Source organism: Hippoglossus hippoglossus, chromosome 16 (genome assembly GCF_009819705.1).
Source record: "Hippoglossus hippoglossus isolate fHipHip1 chromosome 16, fHipHip1.pri, whole genome shotgun sequence".
Taxonomy (NCBI): domain Eukaryota; kingdom Metazoa; phylum Chordata; class Actinopteri; order Pleuronectiformes; family Pleuronectidae; genus Hippoglossus; species Hippoglossus hippoglossus.
The window spans coordinates 18869160-18889269 of NC_047166.1; the positions used below are offsets into that span (position 1 = coordinate 18869160).

A 20110-nucleotide genomic window follows, 5' to 3' on the forward strand; every position below is an offset into this window, starting at 1 on the left:
TGTTGTTTTCTGGTGATATCTGGTGTTGTCTGGTGTTGTTTGGGGTTTTCTGTGTTGTCTCTGTTGTCTGGTGTTGCCTGGTGTTGCCTGGTGTTGTCTGTCGTTTTCTGTGTTGTGTGTTGTTGTCTGGTGCTTTATGGTGTTATTTGTGTTGTCTGGTGTTCTGTAGTGTTATCTGGTGTTGTCTGTTGTTTTCTGGTGATATCTGGTGTTGTCTGTTGTTTTCTGGTGTTGTCTGGTGTTGTTTGGAGTTTTCTGTGTTGTCTCTGTTGTCTGGTGTTGCCTGGTGTTGCCTGGTGTTGCCTGGTGTTGTCTGTCGTTTTCTCTGTTGTGTGTTATTGTCTGGTGTATTATGGTGTTATTTGTGTTGTCTGGTGTTCTGTAGTGTTATCTGGTGTTGTCTGTTGTTTTCTGGTGATATATGGTGTTGCCTGGTGTTTTCTGTGTTGTCTGTTGTTTTCTGGTGTTTTCTGGTGTTTTCTCTGTTGATTGTGTTTTTGGGTGTTGTGTTGGGGTGTTTCTGTGTTGTCTGGTGTTTTCTGTGTTGTCTGTTGTTGTAATCTGGTGTTGTCTGGGGTTGTCTTGGGTTTTCTGTGTTGTCTGGTGTTGCAGGGACATATACAGGTATATTGTCCAGAGGCTCTGATCATGGCAGCGGACGGCCGATAGGGGGCGGTGTTTGCGTATAGCGCGTCGGCAGCAATCTGTCACCAACCAGCGAAGAAGAATCTGTTTAGAGCGGACAAGACGGATTTCGGCCAGAATATATGCCTGAAACACTGGGAATTAAGTATTCATCTGCCATTTAAACGTCCCCGTCACCGGCCAGCGGGCATTTAATATAATACTACCCTAACCGCGGAAAAACATTTCCGAACCGTCCTCGAAAACGACCCCAAAATGGCAGAAAATTCAGGTAAGTGTCAGTTAACGCTAGCTGGGTAGCTTGGGAGTTAGCTTGATCTCCGTGAACAGATTCGCTGTTGTTCGTGTAGTTTGTCCGATGGATAAGCGACAAAGTACATTGAGTAGAATCGGCCATGAAGTTCCCAATGGGTCACAAGGTGATGTTGTGCTCTGTAGTATCTGCGACCTTCGCTTCTCACACACACACACACACACACACACAACGCCTTTCTCACTTAGCGTTAGCTTAGCCGAGATGCATGTTGCACGAAGGCTCGTTTAGGCAAAACTTCATCCACAAACGTCACTTTAAGGTGTCCTGCGTATCACCCGTATATAAACAACACAAATAGCCCGAGCCTCAGCATCACCAGCAGTAAGATGGTGTTATCCCACAGGCGCCCAATAACAGTGGGTAACGAACAGTCAGTGTTACTGAACCTGTTCCCCGCCTCACATGTTTGCGATAATCAATAAAGCTGCCGTAAGTTGATCAAATGCAACAGACGCTGAATTGGACTATTATAGATTTTGTAAAGTTCATGTGTTATCTAACTGACCGTATTTTGTCCGAGGTAATAACATGTGGCTCACAGATTGTAAACCAACTGTCACGTCACGGACGTCTAGTGGTCACTTTAACGTGGGTCTCAGCCGATCATCAAAACTTTATAGTCTGCAGTCATGGTAAACAGGTTCACATGGGGAAGAGATGTGAGGACCATTGTTGATGTATTTCACAAACTGTGTTTACCAGTTTTTAAACAGTTTCTCAGTTTAAAAACAAAGTTTCGTAAAAAATGAAAATCATCTTATGAGCGACAAGAACACTTTGATGGTGAAAGAGGTAGAAGGAGAATAATCAGACTGGTTCAAGCTGACACGAAGAAGACAGTAATTCAACACAACCATGTGACATCTGTGGTGAGCAGAAAGGCACATCTGGAAGCACAGCCTGTGAAACCTTGAGGAGACTATGTTGGGTTCAACTCATGTCAGCCAAGAACAGAGAGCTGAGGCAGCAGTCGATGCAGGCTCATCAACACTGGACAATTGAAGGCTGGATAATCTTATCTGATTATTTGTTCTTGCACACAGGCGACTTGATAAATACCACCTGATTTTACTGCATTGTCCTAATACACTCCGAGACATTGAAGCTTCCACAAAATAGCTTCTGTGACGGAGGGGAGATGACGTCTCAGTATAGATCTAGTAATTCACATGTTTCTATCGATGGACGATTGCAGAGTTTTAATGTCACAGTCTATCCGAGTGTCGTTGGTGACCATGTTCACCCCTTAATGCCAATTTGCCATTTTCTACAGGCTACTTCCAGCATGACAAGGCTCCTTGTCCCATAGCAAAAGTCATCTCAAACTGGTTTCAGAGCAAATGGGGGAACGAGTATGATGTTCCTAATTAAGTGGCCACTGAGTGTTGCTGAGTCACCACAGTCTGTTAACGCCTCTCGCCCCATTTACACCTTTAACCCAATCGAATTTTATGTAAAGTTGATGTTTTTTCCCTCCTTTTCATTTTGATCAGAACAAAACGAGGCAAAACATGACAACTCATCATCCCCTGGAATGACTGACCATGAGAAAGAAATGGCAGCCAGCGCATATGAGGCATTTTTGGTAAATCATCTCCTTTCTTTACTATCATACTCTGCACAAAAGCATTTGTGTTCTTTGCAGTAACACCTTGACATCCATCAAAACTGCTTGGGCCAGTGTGTAAGCTTAAAGGGATAGTTCACAGAAAAATGTAAATTCACTCACTATACTAAGCTGCTGGAGATGCAAAATTTAGAGATAGACAGCCAAGCAATAAAAGTAGATCAAGCTTTATGGAGAGATCTTCACTCAGTTCACTTGTGGTTGTACAGTGTTGTTACAGAGGGGCGGTTCTTCTCTCACAAGTGATCACCAATGGTCTCAGTGTTGTGTTCTAATAATGTTTTTGTGAAACAAATCCAAGTACCACAAGGGTATTGCATGCCCATGCATGTGACTGAAGTATGGAGACTGTTTGATTTATGAGCTATTTCAACATTGGTGAGAAATTCTCCTGTTGCAAATCACACATCACAAGTTACACATTTGGTGAAACAGACTTCTGTGTTCCTCACAGGCAGGGAAGTATGACGACTCTCTCAAACACCTCGATGCCCTGCAGGAGCTCAACAAAGAGGACTACAAGATCTCCCTGAATAAAGCTGTTGTAGAATTTTATAAAAGTGGTCAGTCGACCACAGGGAATCTGAAGCAGACCCTAGTCACAATGAAGAACCAGGTAACTGCGGAAATGTTGGTCATGTTTTTCTAATGCCTAGAGTTCAGATTCAAGCTCTAGACAAACACAAGAGTCCTTCATGATGTCTTGCATGTCTTCAATCATCCTGTCTTTATCTTTTAGGTTCACACGTCAGCAGAAGATGTCGATGGGTTGGACGATGTTGAAAACAGTTTGCTGTACTATAATCAAGCCATCATCCACTACCATATGCGACAGTACTCTGAAGCCATCTTAATAGGAGAGAGGTTGTACCAGTTTCTGGAACCATTTGGTACGTTGTTGTACTTAACATGACTTTACTTAAGTTTACTCCTTCAGTTATGCTATGGGTTAGTAGGTAGAGCTGATCATCCACTAACCAGAATACCGGCGGTTCGATCCCAGTCTCCACCATTCCGTGTGCTGAATTGTCTGAGACAAGATACTGAACATCAAATTATACATCAAGTGATTGATGTATAATATAGAAAGATAGTTTTTGTTATTTAAACATGTTTGATATGAATGGTAAATATCAAACATGTAAGCTATTTATTATTAAGTGTGTGGTCTTACGTTCTGGCCAAATCAGCTAGTGTTTGAAGATTATAAGATTACAAATCGGTTAAATGTGTCATGTCTGTGGGCTCTCATGTTTTTAAAATCAGTCAAGAGTTGACAATCCTCTAGTGTGCAGCAGTCTAAATTCTGTTCTGTGGTACAGTTAGTCTTGGTGTCTGATAAGGGTCCATGTGTAAGACGTGAGTTTGGCATGCAGTCATTGTGTTATTTGTCCTAGAAGAGAAGTTTGCTCAGGCTGTGTGCTTCCTGCTGGTGGATCTGTACCTGCTCACCTTCCAGCCAGAGAAGGCCCTCCACCTTTTGGCTGTGCTGGATAAACTCTCTGTGCAAGGCAGCAACAAGAACGGCAAAGGAGAGGTACTCCAATGCACTACTGCATCATTAAAAAAAGTAAACTACAGTCCTACACAATCTGATTATATTTGAACATGTTATGTTTTAAAAGCTGTTTCCTTTTAAGAATGAAGTTGAATCAAGCACATTTATAAGCTGTTGAGTTAGTACTGTGCTTGATTACAGAACAACAGTTCAAACAAAGAAGGAGCCAACCAGAAAGCAGAGTTTGCAGCCATGATTGAGGCGGCCAAATCAAAGATGCACCAGGTAAGAGCTGTTAATATCCACCGTCTCTCTGTTTGCCTCCTGTGTGTTGACTGTGGCTGACGATTATTTCTTTTGTAGTACAAAGTGAGAGCCTACATTCAGATGAAATCTTCCAAGGCCTGTAAAAGGGAGATCAAATCCGTGATGAACACAGCAGGGAATGTGAGTCATCACGTTGTTCACACAATCGTTTGGTAATAATGAAAAAGGTGCCCACCCTCTCCTGGTTCTGTCTGACCACTGTTTCCTTCCCTTTCCCCAGTCTTCACCCTCTCTCTTCCTCAAGAGTAATTTTGAGTACCTCAGAGGAAAACTACCCGGAAAGCAGTGAAGCTATTGAACAGCTCCAACATTGCAGAGCATCCTGGTCCCATTAAGACAGGTGACGACCTCTGTACCTCTCAGGATTGATGGTTTCTTTTTATATGTGTGCTCTCATAATGCTTTACAGTCAATTTTTGGTTTTCACTGGAGATGTAACTAACTATTGTGCATGTGTCCTGATTTATCTCATTCAGGTGAATGTGTTCGATGTATGTTCTGGAACAATCTGGGCTGCATTCACTTTGCCATGGGGAAACATAACCTCGGCATTTTCTACTTCAAGAAGGCGCTGCAAGAGAACGACCACACCTGTGCACAGCTGGGAGACGGCAACAACGGCCAATGTAAGCAGCTATATTCATGTGGGATTAACAGTGGTTACAACGGATTCACATCAAAGAATCCAAAGAAACATCTTGAAGCACCATTGCAACCTAGTTTTCATAATTTCTACTATCCTGCAAACAGTCATTGTTTAAATAATGATCAGAACAAAGAAATAGTCCCCATGAAGGCTGACAGAGGTCTGTGGTTTGTCCAGAGTAACAGGGACATTGATTTTCCTAAAACCTGTTGTTGAATTTGCTTTGATCACTGTAATGTTATCATCATTATTATAATGTAAAGTGTACACCTCTTTTGAACCATGCCAAGTGATAATGTATTAACACGTGGTACTCAATAGTAACATGTCCCTTTTTTATATGTCACTTTTATTCTCCAGCTAAGAAGTTCACAGGCATCCCCATGTGTGCTCTACTAGCCAACAAGCGCTATGAGCTGCTCTATAACTGTGGTATTCAGCTGCTGCACATCGGCAGGCCTCTGGCAGCATTTGAGTGTCTGATGGAGGCGGTGCAGGTTTACCACTCCAACCCTCGGTTGTGGTTACGGCTCGCAGAGTGCTGCATCGCTGCCAACAAAGGGGTAAGACTGAACTGATGTTGATCCTGCAGTTTAGCTTAGTTGCTTTTCTTTAATCTTATTTTAAATCTTATTTTATTTATTTTCCATATTTGTTAAATATTAAATTTTATGTTAGTATCTGATATAGGAAGACAAACTTACACTCTAAGGTTTAAAAAAAAAAATAATTGTTATGTTCTGGGTCCGTGTAATATTTTCTAATAATGATTTACTTTAGACAATTTACTTAAGTAATTATTCATATAACACCATGTGCCACCTAGTTTTCTTTACAGATTTTAGTTTAGAGTTGTACGTGGTTTAAAGGTGAACAGAAAATCACACAAAGTTGTTTCATGTCTTTGTGTTTTCAGGGCTCGGAGCAGGAGAACAAAGGTTTACCTTGTAAAAAGGGTATAGTTCAGTCTATTGTTGGACAGGGCTACCATCGCAAGATTGTGCTGGCATCCCAGTCTACCCAAAATACCATCTACAGGTCAGTGTCAACTCTGACAAGTCCACATTCCAGCCCTGACGCCCACAAATCAAATGACACTGAAGTGCATATCAGTTTACTGAATGCAGTAGCCTGATGTACCCTTACTTGAGTTCATGTTATTTCTGTGACAGTTAATATTTTCATCACTTTTTGGAGTCAATATTCCTGGACAGAGGTCTGCACTCTAATGAGCATGTTTTCTAGTTATTGTTATGCCAGGATTACTACCATTAACAGAACTGATTGATATGGTCCGATCAGCACATGGAATGTATCGTGTCATCATATGTATCATGATATGATAACAGGCGATGCTTACTTGTTACCTTGATGTTATTTGTCCACATCAGACGAAACGCAATTTTCAGGTTAAGTTTGGTCCCCAGCACCAGTAGTTAGGCAGCTAAAATAGTGAAAAACACTACCATGATCCTAACAGTTTCTATAAAATTAGAAAACAATTTTCCATATTGTATGACAAGATCCCCTATACAAAATGTTTAGAGTTAGCATATCATCAAGTCTATATTGAAGATGCATCATGTTATCACACAATATTCAAACCACAATATGTTTAACCAACGCCTGCAACATTTAATTGTGCAAACGTGTTATATCTTGTACATATCTCCTACTCTGTGTGTGTTTGTGTGTGTTTGTACAGTGAGGGCCAGTCAGCAGCGATACCAGTTGCCAGTATGGAGTTTGCAGCCATCTGCTTGAGGAACGCTCTGCTGCTGCTGCCTGAACATCAACAGCAGGACACCAAGACAGAGAACGGCTCCAAGAGCTTCAGTCAGTCAGGAAGCACAGAGAGCGGCAGCGAGAACAGTGATGCCTGCAGGTCAGACCCACATGAATATTTAACTTAAACACAACTAGTAGCAATGAGAGTCTCAGATCACACAAACTTAGAGAACAATGAGCGCAAAACATTCGAAAATAGTAGAAAATCTGCAAACCTACAATCCTCTGTTAAAGTCTCCTCCTCAGTCTTGTGCTTGAAATTTCACTATTTTAAAAAGATCCTTTAACAGAGGATTCTAGATTTGCAGGTTTCGTTCCTTGTTCACACCTTCATTTTGAACAAGATCAGCTCCATGTTGACTGTCTCATTCACAGATACTGGGAAGTATCTTATACAGTTTGTGACCGTACTGTAGCCCAGTTGAGTTGGACATGTGTTCTGATGAATGCTGTTGTTATGTTTTGTAGTGGGAAAGGTCAGGATGCTGATAAGTTCCTATCTGCAGCTCCATCATCTCCTCTCAGAAAACAGGAAGTTGAAAATCTCAGGTAATGAGGCTTATTTCCAAGCATTTTTGTCTTTTCACCACAGCTCAGCTAACACGATTCCCTATCCAGTAACACTAAATAACCTGTAGGGGAAACTAATGTCAACTGTTCAATATGCAGGTGCTCCATCCTGGCATGCAGTGCGTATGTGGCATTGGCACTGGGAGACAATCTGATGGCTCTAAATCATGCTGAGAAACTGCTGCATCAAACCAAGGTGTCTGGATCGCTCAAGTAAGTCCTAGCCCTGTTTCTCAAATCCAGCTGTTTGTTCACCTGCTGTCTCTCTCAGGCCGCCACTAATGACCACGCTGATGCTTTAAGATTTTGTCCAGAATCATTTAAAGGGCTGATCAGCAGTGTCTTCCTCTACTCTGAACACCAACATGTTCTGGTTGTTCTTATGTGCGTCCAGGTTCCTGGGTCACCTCTACGCTGCTGAAGCCCTCATCTCATTGGACAGGATCTCTGACGCCATTGCTCATCTCAACCCAGAGAATGTCAGTGACGTGTCAATGGGAGTGCTGAGCAGTGAACAAGACCAAGGTCTGAGGCTTTTACTCACTACCCCAAAAAAGATAACATGTAGACTTGTTTATTAACGTGTGGTTTGTTTTTGTCAACAGGGTCTGAGAAAGGAGATGAGCCTGTCGAGTCCTGTGAGTCTGCTTTGTTTAATCCATTAATGTATGTTTCATACTTGAAACAAACAAAAAATCTCACCTATAGTAGGTTTAAATAGGAATAATAGACGTTAAAAGTACATAAGACAAACAGGATTAACTCTAATGTACACTTGCTTTCTAAATGATATCAGAGCAGCAAACCAAGACTAAAGAATACGCAGAAATATCACAGATATAACTAAAATGTTTCATGTGTGTGTACAGCAGGGAAGCAGACACCACTGTGTTACCCAAGCAGTGTGACATCAGCTCGGGCCATGATGCTCTTCAACCTGGGCAGCGCCTACTGCTTGAGGAGCGAGTATGACAAGGCCCGCAAGTGCCTGCATCAGGTAACCAAGGCAACAGCGACATAACTTATGCAGGTTCTGGAAATATGACAATTAATTACATTTTCCACAGCACCTTCTAACTACCTCTGTGTATGAAATGTGCTTTTTAAATAAACTGAAGGTGCTTTATACATACAATTGCTTTGCCTTGCCTCAGATTCAGTATTATGAGGTGTTTAGATCAATGAGAAGTCAAAAACTGGCTCAACTTTTGACCCCACAACAGTACAGCAGCACCTCGTCATGTACATTACCTTATAGTAACCGTGGGTAAGTTGAAGAGGATGTAGGGTGACAGACATAAGACAAAGTTATTGATGGAAATTAATTGTGAGAGTTAATTATTGCTCTTTGGCTGAGTCATCAACACAGTCAGTAGCAGTGTCTGCAACAAACCGCTCATGATCGTAGTTGAGCTACTTAAGCTCTTCTTTCTTGGAGTCACATCCCAGTCAAATCTTAACATAACAACATACACACATTTCAGTGTAATCTACACTTACTGAGGAGATTGTTAACCCTAATGTTTGTTTCAAACAAGCATCCTTACGTATGCCAAGAAATCATGGAGCAGCTAGAACTGGACTAATGTGTTCTCTCCTCTTGGTTCTGGTTAACAGCTAAGCAGCCGAGTTCTTAAGGAGCTGGAGTCTATTGTTTTCTTTGGGAGGCCTGTAAAAAGTGCAATACAGTAATTCAGTCAGATTACTCTGAAACTCTGATCTGAGTCTAAGATAACACAGAGACTTGTCACTTCTGATTTAATCCAAGGAGTTGGCTGACCCAGATTATTTTCCAGCCTTTCTCTTTTTGATTTTGGGCCAACTAAAAGGATTTCAGTTTTGTCCTCATTAAGCTTTGGGAAATTATTGCACATCCATGTAGTTGAAAGACCATTGAGTGATAGAGTGCAGAGCGTTATCATCATTTGGCTCAGCAGCAATGTACAGTTGTGTATCATCTGCGTAACAATGAAAACAAACATCGTGCGCTCTGATGTCACCCAGTGGCAGCTTTACAAGCTTTAAAGCCGACAATTCGTTTAAAACTTTCTGCCAGTGTGTGCAGATGCAAAGTTTTGCTTTGAGCTTGGAAAACGTATCTTTCTCGTTCAAATCATTTTACAGTGAAGTATTATTGTTGAGCTCATCCAGGTGTGATTTGTGTTGTCGTCATTAGGCAGCATCTATGGTGAACACCAAGGAGATTCCACCGGAAGCGATCCTGCTGGGAGTCTACTTAGAGCTACAGAACGGTGAGAACTCCATGTCCAGCCCCTCTGACTACTTGTGGTTTGTCACACTTTGATATTTCAGATCATCAAACTGATTCTAATATTTAACAGAGATAACCCAATGCTAACACACAATGCCATTAACGAAACAATTTACCAACCAAATTGCTGCTTGAATTGCCATCATTGATGGAACAATGAATTCTGCCCTCTTCCTGAAAAACAATATGGAGAACATATGCTCATCAATTCATGACCTAAATCTTTCCAGGCAGTTGGGTTATTTAGCAGGAGAATGATCCACCAGGACAACAATCCCAAGCGCATGAGCAAGTGACACCTCTGAGCGACAAGACCTTTAATGGGCAGTTCATGCTCGAAAAACAAGAGTTATAAAGGACTTGTCACAAGTTATTTCTTTTTATTTGATGAACTGAGAGTGCATATTCCTCCATGTTAAAGAAAAATAATCCTGGAGCTGTTGCTTAATCAAATCCATTCCTAAAGTATATTGCCTGGTGGCCCTTACCCACCCTTTCACCAATTTTCTACATAGGTGTTGAGTGTTAGTACACGAGTCGGAATCTATCATCAGCTTTTAAGTTTCACCTACACACTGAAGAGGGTTGTAGTATTAAATCTACATTTTGGTCATTCAGTAAGTACAGATTGGGACAGAGCTTTCAGCTATTACTGGCTTATTGGCTCTCCAAAGAGGTGATTTAGCCTCTGAGTGTGACGTGCTGCTTTTAACTTTTCCCTTCAGTATGCGAGTGATGGGGTTAGTATCAGGAGATTATACCCTGCTCTGTCTGTGTTGCCTCCTCAGGAAACACCCAGCTGGCTCTGCAGATCATCAAACGGAACCAGCTGCTGCCCACAGCAGTCCAGAGGGTCTCGCCAGACTCCCGCAAGAAACAGGTCCAGCCCTTCCAACTGCCCTCATCCTTTACACAAGTGCAGCGCAAATGAGCCTCCTCCGCTTCCTCTGACCCCCGAACTGCATACACACACTAACACATCACACAACCCTATTTATGAAGCTGCTTCCCCTCAGCATCAGGAGCCGAATGAAATGGAGACTTGGCTCTGGCTGATGAGTGAAGAGTTCTGCTCCATGAACTGAGACCAGCTCACATTTTATTTCCATTTGACTAAGGAACCAGTGTGTTGTCTGAGCAATTAAAATAAATTTTATTTACTGTTAGTCGTGTGACTCTTGAATACCTCTAGTTTTGCTTGGTGAGCAGTGGAAGCCACAGTGGTCACCCACTGACAGTGATCACCCCCTGAATGCTGGATTGACCCTCTCTCTATAAATCCATAGGCCAACTAGGTTTGAAAATATATTTGGTTTTTGGCTTTGTTTTTTTTCTGAGGTGGATTATGACATTTCTCTGATCTCAGTATACAAAAAACTGGTTTACATGGCAACTCTGTACATTACTCGACAAATACAGGTGGCATAGTTGGACTGTGTGAATCATGCAAACAATAATCCCAGCATTAGGCTGTGCAAAATACAGCCTGGCCCCAAAGCATTACATTTGAATGTATAACAATATACTGTGTGACATGTTTTTGCACAAAAAAGGTTGCACTGAAGTCATAATGTAACATTTTGCATTAGATGTAACAACTTGTTACATTAGAAACTTATTACATTAAATCAAATTTTAGACATCCTACACAATCCCAGTCCAGTGTCCTCTCCCATTAATGGGAGTCAAAATTAACAGTTTCATTTTATTAGGGCCACATTTTATAGGTGTGAGAATTATAACCACAGCAGTAGTGTGCTTTAAGATGAAGAAGGTAAAAGGTTTAAAGTCTCACGTTACTGCTCACTACCTAGTGTCAGTAGAGGCAGCAGTGAATGAGTGGTGAAAGATGGAGAGATTTCAGACACAGCCAGGGATCAGATCTCTCCACCTCCCTGTGTGTTTCACTGTATTGTTTAAACACACCCTGCACACAAAATAAGCATGGATCCATAACCGAAGGACTCAGACTCTACTGCAGCATCTGAAATGTCTCATGTCCACAAAAGCTCCGTTCAGTGAAGCAATCCCTTGTCATACGTCTCAGTCCTGGTTAGTCCTTTCTTTACACATGACATACAGGTGACACTACATGCTTCATAAGGTTACATGACACAGGAGAGTGTTTGTTAATGCCCGGTGAAATGTCTTCCCACAGTATCGTAAATAAGTTACTGTTCTGATCTCTAGATAAACCGTAAAGCTATGGTTTGAAACTCCCGACTTCTCATCTATTATCTTCCACATTCTGTCACTTTTTCTGTGAACAAGCACAGAGGCCTTTAGATGAAGTCAGACTCCAGTTTTATTTAAAGCAAACTATACTCATGTCAGTCGATTAGAGTAGTAACAGGTGGCTATTGAATTTAATGGTGTAGTAACAACTTCTGTTTACATTTAGCTCACTGGTAGTGTGTGTAACAGAACCATTATTTAATTCCATCCCAGTGCAATTCACACAGCAACGATAAATACTGACTTTCTCAAACCAAGCCTATGACAAAGTTTTAACCCTGGAAACCTCAATCCTATTGCACTTCTAATATGGTTCCCAACCGTTTGGCTTCTGGTCATTACAAGTCAAACATGGCTTATACAGATTGTCTAGTTAGTAAATATGCAAACAGTGGAGAAAAGTACAAAAAAACAAGTATATGCATTAGTATTGTTAATGGTTTCCCTTTCATGTAAATACTAATTTTGCAACACCTAGGGGAGTCCTAACCCCAGGTTGGGAAGCTTTCACCTCATTCGATTCTCCTGTTGGGCTTTTCCAGCAGGAGGATAAAGTGCTTTTTATTGGACAAGCCCACAGTGGCCAGCTTGAATGAAACACTTGAGTTTTCCCTTGAGAACCATCAGATATGACATCTGTTGTGACCTGACATCTAACAAACAGTCCTGTTACAGATGTGTATTTGTTGCCTAAACAACACCAAACTGCTAAAACATTTCTTTCCAACTCTGGACTGAGTGAAATCCTGCAGCTGGGACTGTGTCTCTCTAGCTCAGCTCTTCCAGTCCCAGGGAAGACACAGGTCCCCGTCCTGCATGACCGAGTAGAAGTGAGAGACACAGATGTGTAGGCCCTGCATGAGGGGGGAGCGCTGCTCCAGCAGCCTTTTACAGCACAGGATCATTTGACTGGAACTGACACTGGGCTCCTTGGACAGACTCCTCAGAGAAAGACTCTGGAGACACTGCTTCACCACAGCATCCTCCTCTGCCTGCAGCCTGGACAAACACGACAGCAGGGTTTAGGGTGCAGGTTCCCATGATCTGGGTCAGGACCTCTCACATTGTCACCTCCTGATCAGATGATGTACAGTTGACTCACTGTTTTTTGCGATTGGTGCGCTGTCTGGCCTCGGGGGCGTGGCTTTGGAGGAAGACCTGCAGCTGGGGAGGGTCACAGTTGGTTGGGATGATGAAGTGCCCCATCTCATGAAGACTAAGGTTAGAACGGTCACTGTAATTGACACAAACAACAAGTTATGTAGAACGTAGACAGCAGTGACTCATGTGTTTGAGGCATGTTAATGTGACTTCTGACTTTGCCAATAACATGGTAAGCCCCTGCAGACTTCTGGGGTGCAGGCGAAGGTGTCCAGACATCAGGCTCTTATGGAAGGTGCTGAGGGTGCTGTAATGCTCAGAGATAGGCTGAACTGGTCCCAGTCTCTCCACGTGGACCACCTGAGCACCACCCAGCAGGAGGCTGATCCTCTCCTTCAGCCAGTCTGTCTGCTGCTGCAGGCTACGATAGCTGGGCAGCTGCTGAAACATCTGGAGATACAAGCAGGGGTCAGAAGACAGAGAGGAACACACAGGTAACACGTGACAGCAGAAGCTCTGTAGCTGCATTACTTTCGTCCACTGATGATGAACATCTATGGTTCCCAGCATAACGTGTCCAGAGGCGTTCATCCCCGACTGGTCAGCAAACATAACAGTGTGTCCTGGAGAGAAAGTGGAGGAGCAGATTAAAGAGGAAGCACGCCAGAATCAGAATGAAACAGTGACTGAATAGAGATGTGATGTCACACATAATAAACTAATAAACACTAATAAATGAAAACTGTTTCTTTGTTTTTTTAAAAGGTAAAAAAATAATAACATTCGTCGAAAGAAAAGAAAATGATGTCCGCAACAAAAACAAAAATATTTAATAACAAATCATCAAATCAAACAAAAATTGGAAATATAACTCCACTCTCCCCCTAGTGTCTGTGTCCTTCCATTACAACACTATTTTCAAACCATAAATCTTCCATAAATTTATTGGAAGTCACCAAGTCAGCAGATTTCTGTTTTGTCAGAACTGGAAACATTCTTCCTGACTAATATTGAACTGTTGCAAGATACAGTATGTTATTATAAATATGTCCATGTTTTACAGTAACATGTGACCCCTGAAGAAATGAGGTGCACACTGTGGCTGAGAGATTCCCATGTTACTTTTTCTCTGTGTTATGTATATTTGGAAGTTGCCATGGTAACTCACATCCCATGGCTATATTTCAAGGAGCCTATAATCTCTTTGTATGTCATTTCAACAGCCACACCACACAAGTGGGTTGTCTGGCCATATGTGCCCGACGAGAGGGCCCTTTACACTGATGAGTGGATCAGGTAAATATTGTACAACTTATCTGCATGTGAGCTCCAAAATACATGATAAAGTTTACACACATCCATTTTAAATGAATGGAAGTACAACACTTGAAGACACAGGGAAAGGGTGGAAATGAAGAACATAAGGAGACAATTAATACAAATAAGAAGCCTCCCAGAGGATCACAATGACTTAAGAAATGCATGCTTGAATGTGTCAGCTGTTTGTCCTTCAAATAAAGTGAAATCACAAGCTATGGTTGGACAGACAGACGGGTATAGAGACGTGGTTTACTGTCCTCGACTGTGACACTGTACCTTGCAGGTGGATCAGGGCCTCTGGGCTCTGCTGTGACAGACGGCTCAGACTCTGAAGCTGACAGCACTTGTGGGCCACTCCCCAGCTGCGCTGCCACCTGTACCAAACATCATTATAGCAACATACTGAATGTCGTCTTCTTCATGATAATGTAAACAGCTTCTAACTAGTCCATGCACAGCCTTGAATTTAAGCTGAACAGTTCCAGTCATGATAAGTGTACTATTGCCACAACTTTCACTATTCTGTCATGTAAATTAACCCTTAGGTGAAACCAACACAATTAGATTTTCTCTCTATTGAAAACTAAAGGGCCAGGATACTGGACCTAGTAAGCTGCTGATTATTATGAACATATGGCTTATCAGATTGATGAGACAGGTGAGTTCACACATTCAGCTGGAAGACACTGTTTGTTAGAAGCTCCCACAGCCCTGACTCAAACCATTTTCCATATGTCAGGAGAATTGAGTCCCGACTTTCTCCGGAGCTTGCCTTTCACACATTAACATCACAGCAGAAGACTCTCTGCTCAGATGTGTTCACAACAACACGGACATCTCCAGAGTTGTCAGGTGAGAGGTGGTGCAGCAGTTGTCTTTTTTTTCTTAATCTAATTTTTATTATTTTCATTTTGGTGCGTGTTAGAAACGTCATTAAAACGCACTCGCTCACAGTGAATCCTGCGGAGGATCTCCTGCTGTGTTCTCACATTGGCTCCTCTGAACTTGCTACAGACTTTTTACTAGAGGGCTGGACTGAGAAACTCTGCAGAAAGTCTGGAGGCTTTCACTTGGACATTTCCATTCAGCAATACAGTCCTTCTGGGGAAAGTCCAGATGATCTCTGGAGTTCAGTGGACGTCTGAAAGCAGCTTTAGTGTTGAAACAGTGCAGTACCTGATATCAGCCAGATCAAATTTGTGACACAGCTCCCTCTTCAGTCTGTTCAGCTCCTCTCTCCGAGGAAGACTAGCACTGTGCTTCTTTGTTGCTTCAGGTTCATTGTTTCTCAGCCACAAGCTGAAAAAGAAAAGGAAACATGAGGCTTCTCCTACATGACGGGCATTAACATGTGAATCACACAAAAATGTAGTTTTCATTTCATGACTTAAGTAGAATTAACCCTGCAGGTTGGATGCCTCTACTAACCAGTCAAGTTTACAGTCTACCTCCATGTCCATACAAACAGACATATTATATATGCATACGTACATGTATTATATCTATGAAGAAGTTCAGTGAAGTTCAGTCTTGCTAACCTGAGTGAAGGCTCAATTTTCCTGGCCTGCTGCAGCTCCTGCTCAGGGTCCCTGAAACCAGTGAAGATGTAGTAGCTCTTATCCCATTTGATGGGTCTATAGAAAGGCACACCTGCCTCACGTGGATTTTTAGACGTCTCTGCACTTGCTCTCAGTCCTTTCATGTGCTCCACAGACAGGCTGCAGGACTTTAACACATTGATCACCGTGCTCAAGACATCGTGTGTGTGAAGGGTGAAACTCACTGACCGGAACCCTGAAAACCAGGAGGGAGATTTTTTATTTCTAAATACAGAACTTAAAAATACATAATGAGCAATATTGATGGAAATGTTACCTGGGACGAGGAGGTCTGGCTGCATATCACTGTTGTCTTTCGTGTCCCTGACATAAAAGGTGAGCTTCATTGGCTGAAGTGAGCGTGAGCCATGCTTCTGCAGGTTTTCCAAATAGCCATTAAGTCTCTTTAATGAGTTCTCATTCACTTCCTATAACACAAAACATTAAATGTTACACAGGGGTGAAGCTGCCTATTCTACAAGCTCATGATCAGAATTAGCTCCGCCAAGGAGGTTACGTTTTTGCACCAGTTCGCTTGTCAGCAGGTTTGCCTTAAAACTGCTGAATGAATTTCCACACAACTTGGTAAAAGAATGAGACATGAGCAGAACGTGCATGAACCCACGCACACATTTACATACACACACACTTTTACTTCTATCTTAGTAAGGACACTCATTGGCATTCTGCACTCCCTTAGGCCCTTAATCTTAACCATCACAACTAAATACCTCACCCAACCAATCACCCACACCTTATTCTAACCCCAAAACAAGTCTTAACCCTCAAACTGCTCATTGGAAGAGGGTCAGAAAGTGAGGACCAGCCAAAATGTCCTCACTTTACCAAAATATTTGTAGTAGTTATAATAATATAAACAATAATAAAAAGTACTCCTCAAAAAGATATCTGTGCAAGTACACACATACATAAAACCTTAGATTTCTTCATGTCCATCTACCGATAGATTAACAGTAAAAGCGGAATCACTTCTGATTGGTTTGCTTTACAACATCACATTTATTTTGCAGTTATGACTTGTTAAACAACCAACATACCCGTTCTCTGGGATGTTGACCAAAGAAGTCTGGATGGACAGCAAAGTAAAAAGGTCTGAGTGCGTTGACAGTATCCGCCCCTGACAGAGCTCTCTGCTGGACTAAACGAGTGGCCACATGTTTCCTCTCCAGCCTGCAGGGGAAACAAATTGGTGGTTAACCAATGTTATACTTCCATCCCATCTTCTGCCTTGTTCCTCTGTGGGTAAATATTGGCTGTGGAAACCAGATCTATTTCTCTCTGTCACATCTGCTTTCTCATGCCGCCAAATCTCACCGTCACCATATTTGACAATGATCGTCCTGCCCACATTTCTCTATTCAGTTAATCCCATTGTGGTATTGTGGATTCACTAAGTCACAGGAGCTGCTGGTTGATTTCCTTGTGACAATTTTTTCAATTTGGGCCTGTTGGGCCTTGGCAGAGATATGCGCTGTAATGAATGCCATCTTAGTTTGGTTATGTCCCACACCGTGCCACAGGTTTGATTGCCATGACCCGATCAGAGTCACACACCTCATCTGCTCCTCTACTTCAGAAGTGACAGATACTTCATATTTTAATAGTTTTCCAAAATGTGTTTTTATTTTTAAGATGCAAGTAACTGAAAATTCCCAGGTAGACTTTTATTTAATTGGTCAATCTTCAGATCGTCATCCTCCTCAGTGGCAGAGGTACATTTTCGGGGGAGCTAAATTATGGGGTGGCTGACAAAAGATGCTTTAAAGACCATTTAACTCCATAACTGTTCTTCATTATGTATTGTTGTCATTGTCAAGGATTTGTTTTTAACTGTTGATTACTATTGCTCAGGAGTCAATGCATGTGTATAAAATACACACATTCACACACTCTCATTCAGGTGACCCTTTAAATGCGTCTGAAAACTTAATATACACACATGTTTTACTTTAGTATTGATGATAGTGTCGTGTTTTGTAGGCTAGACATGTTAATTTGTTGACTCTCGTGGGTAGACATTCTATATTATTATTTTCTGCATGATAACTTTGTATTGTCAAATTTGGTTAAACTTTAACAATATTTAGGTAGAGGATTCGAAATAAGCCCACTGGGTTTTTTGCCTCCCCCGGCACAGAATAATATTACTTGACATTTTATCTGTAGTGTTTAATCTGTACTCAATAAATCTAATTTCGTACAGACACTGAAAGAAATTCCAATGACTTGACTTTTGATCCCCACATGGCAAAATTGTTTTGGCCCAGATTAGGCCAAAGCTGCCACCGCAGTGATTTGACCAACAAGGCACAAGTAAGCCATAGTAATACCGCATGTCAACCAAAGGTGCCCCGACTTAGTTTTGTGCCATTTGGGCCATATTCACCATTTACCACATGGGCCACTTTAAGATCATTGTTTGGGATATTTGCTACTTTACAAGTGGGCAGATTTAGGCTCACATCCATTCGGTCCGGGCCACAGGTGCCACCTCATTGCCTGAAGTGGCCCACCTCGCTATCCGGGTCACAGACACTGGTCTTCGGTGTGGAGCTGGAGCTGACACAGCTGCAGATGTAACAAGGCACGTTGTTCTATCATCACACAACATCTCAGAGCAGTGTTACCTGAGGCTGCACCGCAGGAGCGAGCTCACAGACATCGCTGGCGCTGCTTGTCAACAGACGAGTGTGAAACCATTGAGCTGGTCCAGTCCATGAGCAGAGCTGCTGTCAGAGGAAGATCCATCAGTCACCCAGCGTCTGTGTCACTCATTCAGGCAGGAGGACACGACTGAGTCTGCACCCATGGTTCTAAAGTCACCACTACATCGTTTTAATGTCGCCACACTATGTTAGCTAGCCCGTTAGCTGGCTAAACAGTGCTGGGTGTCACTGTCACTGTTCAGACAGTTTGACAGACTCACCACAGCAGGTTTACTGAGCTCACACAGACAACAACAAGCAGCTCGGGGGGGTGTCTGTGCTGTCAGGTTCAGTTCAGTTCAGTGCTTCAGCCTCGTTTGACTTCTACTCAATGACAACAACAGACCATAGCTCCAGTTAGCTTTTCAGCTAGCCTCAACTCAGCTATCTGCTCTGTCTACAGCTGATCACAACACAGCTTATTGTCCACACCATCCACTTATTATCAAGGCGAGTTGTTAAGTTGGAGAAGTCACTGTGCTCTCACGATGGATCCTTACTAAGGATGACCTTACTTCTTCTTCTTCTTCTTCTTTTTCAGTTGCTCCTTCCGACGAGCCAGCCCGTTTCCTTTCTTCATATTTACCGCCCCCTGCTGGACTGGAGGGAGAAAGTGCAGATCTAAATAAAAATCCGGATCTAGAGATTTTTTTTATGTGGTTTCCTAAGGGGACTTGTATCCCGTCCGTCCGTCCGTCCGTCCGTCTATCTATCTATCTATCTATCTATCTGTCCATCCATCCATCTATCTATCTATCTATCCATCCATCTATCCATCTATCTATCTGTTCATCCATCCATCTATCCATCTATCTATCTATCTATCTATCTATCCATCTATCTATCTATCCATCTATCTGTCCATCCATCCATCTATCTATCATCCATCCTCTGCCCTCAGCAGGAGTCGCAAAAAAAAAAGAAAAACCTTAAAAGACACCCTCCACTGAGCCATTCTAGTTGGATCAGGAAATTAAACGGTTGGTGGTTCGATCCCCAAAGACACCGAGCCCCAAATATCCCCTGATGGCTGGGCTGTAAGTGATGCGTGATAGGGAAGGTGCTGCACATAGATACACTGTAGGCATGTGTGTGTGTCAGAATGGGTGAAGGTTACAACTTTACAGTGAAGTGCTTTGATTGGTCATTAAATTAGAGAAGTGCTCATAAATACAGAACATTTACCACATACCCACACTCCACCTTCTGGTTAGTCAGAAAAATAAAACTATGACAAAATAATACTAGCATGATTGTTTTTACTGAGAGGGTGAACTCCTGGATATGTTGTATTTATCGAGCTTCACTGAACTATAATTGGCTGTCCTGAAAAACAATACTACAGAGGCTTATCAATTGTCTCAGTTAACTGGTTCATAAGGGAGAGGTAGAGTCTTACAATCAACATTGTCAGAACCATGAATATATTATTATATGAGCA

General features: G+C 42.2%; 2 protein-coding genes across 4 annotated transcripts in view; one reads left to right on the forward strand and one right to left on the reverse strand.

The window, feature by feature from the left end:
* Nucleotides 1-19202, reverse strand: part of tcaim (T cell activation inhibitor, mitochondrial) — a 28330-nt gene extending 9128 nt beyond the window's left edge. Inside the window, exons 1-12 of one of the 3 annotated variants that reach the window (XR_004616571.1) lie at nucleotides 18427-18579; nucleotides 17002-17134; nucleotides 16221-16371; nucleotides 15884-16139; nucleotides 15522-15644; nucleotides 14622-14719; nucleotides 13557-13648; nucleotides 13243-13475; nucleotides 13027-13158; nucleotides 12075-12923; nucleotides 8912-8916; nucleotides 5760-5766 (exon numbers count right to left, since the gene is read on the reverse strand). Coding sequence is in view for 2 of the 3 variants with exons in the window: in XM_034611872.1 (XP_034467763.1) it covers nucleotides 12698-12923; nucleotides 13027-13158; nucleotides 13243-13475; nucleotides 13557-13648; nucleotides 14622-14719; nucleotides 15522-15644; nucleotides 15884-16139; nucleotides 16221-16371; nucleotides 17002-17134; nucleotides 18427-18575 (1593 nt within the window). In the remaining variant the exon portion in view is untranslated. The other 2 variants (XM_034611873.1, XM_034611872.1) reach the window with 2 other exon arrangements.
* On the forward strand, nucleotides 701-10855 carry cnot10 (CCR4-NOT transcription complex, subunit 10). The gene is given in 20 exon segments (XM_034611860.1): nucleotides 701-916; nucleotides 2455-2546; nucleotides 3043-3204; nucleotides 3328-3478; nucleotides 3986-4125; nucleotides 4288-4371; nucleotides 4450-4533; nucleotides 4634-4687; nucleotides 4690-4753; nucleotides 4890-5039; nucleotides 5420-5622; nucleotides 5976-6097; nucleotides 6765-6944; nucleotides 7316-7396; nucleotides 7517-7630; nucleotides 7812-7942; nucleotides 8023-8055; nucleotides 8287-8414; nucleotides 9594-9669; nucleotides 10478-10855. Coding segments are annotated over 20 exon segments (2208 nt in total). The 5' UTR covers nucleotides 701-900; the 3' UTR covers nucleotides 10621-10855.
* Nucleotides 19203-20110: the final 908 nt, after the last annotated feature.